Genomic DNA, 3,576 nt, shown 5'->3' with positions numbered 1-3,576 from the left:
TCCTGCTTCAGTGTAGACCGCAATTTGTAATTCTGTATCTGTAAACGTAGGACCGCATCTGTACGCACAACGCACTACGGCTACACAGCCATGATGAGAATGACCTTTACCACGTACTGGCTTGTAGTGCTTCTGAAACTTAGCTATCAATCCTCAGATTCGTTTCCAAGTACATTTCTAAAGGCACGTGATCAAATATAAGTCTCTAATTAGGATCATATTAGTTACCAACAAATGAGTTTTCATATAGGATATATATAAAGCTAATAAGTCACAATGAAACAGTATATTAGTAGAGACTGCAGAATTATGCAGTTCTGGGTAGTGAGTAAGCTTCCAGCCATGCAGATGAGCTTGCCTTTTCAACTATCAGGTGCCTGTGCTTCAGCATCGCTACAAAAAGGATTATACTGACCTACACATTTGCATAGGAGAAGACCGTGGAAAAGGTATCTCACAAGTGCAAGAAACACCGCGTACTTTTGCTAGTAGGGATCATTTCTCCCAGAGAATGAGATGAGTAACGAAGCAATGGTGAATTGTTTGTCATTTGTGAATGGATAGCTCATGGAGATGAGCCATGTCAGGGTTGGTCGTGCCACACGCTTTCTCCAGGGGATCCTTGCAGCGCCTCTGGAGCTCAAGGTACTTGTCCAGGTTGAAGTTCTGCCTCTGGATCAGCTTCCTCTGCCGAGACTCAAATATCCTCTCCATGAAGTCTCGGTAGGTTGGGTCCCTTGATGTGATGAGGAAGTATGCGTATCCCACAACCAGGCCTGTCGTGGTCGTGAAGAACGTGATGGGCTCCATGACGTCCCACGAGAACTCCCAGAACGTGAGCCTGAAGAAGAGGCCCACCTGGGTGATCAAGAAACCCAGACCAGACCAGAGGATGCGCCGGACCTGCTTGTGTGCAAGCTTGTTGATGTCTTCCAACTGCGCCTGGAGCTGCTTGAGCTCTTCCTTCCCCGGATCATTCTCAGGTGTCAGTGCAAGGGGCATAGCTTTCCTTACAAGATCCACGATCTGTATAAAACAAGAGGTATTAGCATCAACCGAAGGTAAGTATAAGCTAATGTATGTGAAGACCCTACAAGACACCAAATCTGAACCTACATTGATAAGAACCAATTGATGAGAAATTTAAAAGGGGAAATTTCAGCGTATGTGGATACACCACAGTCCTAATCTGTATTTCAGTTTGCTTCAGCATGTATCACTGAAGTGTTCACATGTCAAAAAGACGTGGATTGACAATATCCTGAAAAATCAACTTACAAAGTGACCTATCCTAAAATGGAAGAATCTGTACATATGAAAAACAACGTGCAACGAATATGCAAGAGTGTAAATACATTTCAAACACAAAATGGTGGAATGCAATGGAAAGTAAACATGAATACATGATTTAAGAGTATAGTAGAGGATCCTCTGTGAAGCTTCATGCTTTTGTTCCAAATGTTCAATAAATAGTTAATTTACATCCAGCACCATCAACTTGAATGAGGAATGGTAGTTACAAAATTTGCTGATATGTCCCATAGTACAGCTTGCAACAAGGCTCCAAATTGCACATTCACGTTACTGAATAAAGTGAGAGTAACGCATAACTATTATGATACTATTTAAACAAAAAAAAAAAACATAGGACAAGCATTGTGAAAAGCAACCAACTTTGAAGTTAGCTGTCCTCACCAGACACCCACTATTTAACTTTTGCTACCGCACTATCGAAGGACAGACTTTGCCCGGTAGACTGGTAGCTCGCCCCATCCGTGCAATACACAAAACAAGCAGTCTAGATAATGGACAATGCATCCTGTGCCACAAGCCACACGAGATAATGGAAACAGGATAGACTGATAGAGGCAGTGCAAAGGGACAATAGCCTCTCCAGTGCAATGAGCCGATAACCCATCGTGTACGAGAGGACAGAGCAAACTAGAAAAAAGAAGAGGCACCAATCAGTTGCTTAACAAGCGGATGGATTCCTCCCGTGGAAGAAAACCGGATGACTTTTCGACTAGTGCTGCCCGCATGACCGCGTGGGCAGCCGAGAGGAGCACGCTGTGAACCACCAGTCGCGACCTAGGGGCCGCGGCGTCTACATGCATACCGATCACCTTTCCCTCCAGAAAGCGCCACTGGCAAGTGGATTGCTACTGGTCCAAACAGTACGGCGACGACGGGCTCACGATGGTTTCAATTTTCAAAGGCCAGTCCCGATCAGTAAGTTGAGAAGGTCGCACGAAGTGCACGATGAATCTTGGTTCTCACCAAACCATTAGCTTGCCGTCGAATGGCAAATGCAATTCTAACGACTGGATCTATGGACCAAAGGTACAATCCGTAGGCGATGTAACCCTGGACCATCGTTTGCACTTGCGGGAAGCCCCGCAAACCCCGCAGGCCGCGGCCCGCGGGTCACGAATTACAAGCTGGAACCTAATGGTTGCACGGATCTGTACTTGAGCCGCCCAGCGGCTGAGCCGTGTCCGTGTGGACGGTGCTTAGCGACGCTATTTTTTATTTTTTTTTCCGGACAAAATTTTCTAATGCCTCAAATAAAACTACCATGTCTCATTCCTTCATTGATTACATCGAAAATGCGTTCCCTAATATTTCCGGCACCGCCAGCATGTACCGGTCATACCTCACCGGACGAGAGAACAATCGACGCACTAACGAACGGAGTAGCCGGCGGCGAGGTAACCGGATAGAACGCAGCTTAAAATCCGAAAGCCCCCGACGCCCGGAGAAACCGAGCCTCGAACGCCGCGATTCTACAGGGGATCAGGGAGGGATAAGGTGTGGGGGAGTAGGAGAGGGTGGCAATGCGAGCTGACCTTGTCGGGCTGGAGGTAGACCCTGTCGCGGAAGAGCAGGACGACGCCGGCCTCGTCGAGCGCGCCCGCGAGCGCGGCGGCCTCGGCGCGCGTCCGGGCGGCGCCGGAGTCCTGGCACGCGCGCAGCAGGTCCGCGTAGGGGATCACCTCCCCGTCCCCGAGCCGCCGCTTGAGCGCCTCCACGTTGGCCAGCCGCATCAGCCGCCTCGCCTCAGCCGCCGTCACATCCTCCTCGCCCCCGTCCCTCCTCGCCGCCTCCGGCAGCGACGCGTAGCCGCAGCGCTGCTGCAGCGCGCACGGCGGCGGGACCCACCGACGGGGCGCGGCGCCGGCGCCGCGCCCGACCGCCGAGGTGGAGACCGAAGCGGCGCGGAGGAGGGAGCGGGAGACGCGCCACATTGACATGGGTCGTGTCGGTGCCTATCGACCTCTCTCTCTTCTATTTCGGATGCTGATGCTGCGTGTGGTGGGTGGTAGGGAGGGGAAGGAGAGATATGGGGGACGACTGGACGAGGTGATCAAAGCGGGAGGAGGGAAGGAGCGGGAAGTATGGAGAGGAGAGCTGAAAGGGGAAGGCAAGGCAAGGGCGGCGAAGACGAGAGGAGAGCCAGCCAGGACGCCGTGTTCGCTTCGCGTGGGGTTTGGTTTATTTTTGGAAGAAGAGGTGGGGCTCCCTTCCTTTTCTCGTCGGCTCGTCCGCCATGGCTTCTGGGACTTCTGGGCGGGTTCG

At 51.1% G+C, this 3,576-nt stretch overlaps 1 protein-coding gene across 1 annotated transcript; it reads right to left on the bottom strand.

Annotated features, from left to right (window-relative positions):
* Positions 1–254: 254 nt before the first annotated feature.
* Positions 255–3,576, bottom strand: LOC136453107 (calcium uniporter protein 5, mitochondrial-like). The gene is made up of 2 exons (XM_066453678.1): positions 2,847–3,576; positions 255–1,026 (listed from the first exon to the last, which is right to left on the bottom strand). Exons 1-2 carry the CDS (start codon positions 3,249–3,251, stop codon positions 547–549), a joined length of 885 nt encoding a protein of 294 aa, XP_066309775.1. The 5' UTR covers positions 3,252–3,576; the 3' UTR covers positions 255–546.

The sequence above is a fragment of the Miscanthus floridulus genome, chromosome 5, assembly GCF_019320115.1.
Source record: "Miscanthus floridulus cultivar M001 chromosome 5, ASM1932011v1, whole genome shotgun sequence".
Lineage (NCBI taxonomy): Eukaryota > Viridiplantae > Streptophyta > Magnoliopsida > Poales > Poaceae > Miscanthus > Miscanthus floridulus.
This window is presented reverse-complemented; position numbering and strand designations above follow the sequence as displayed.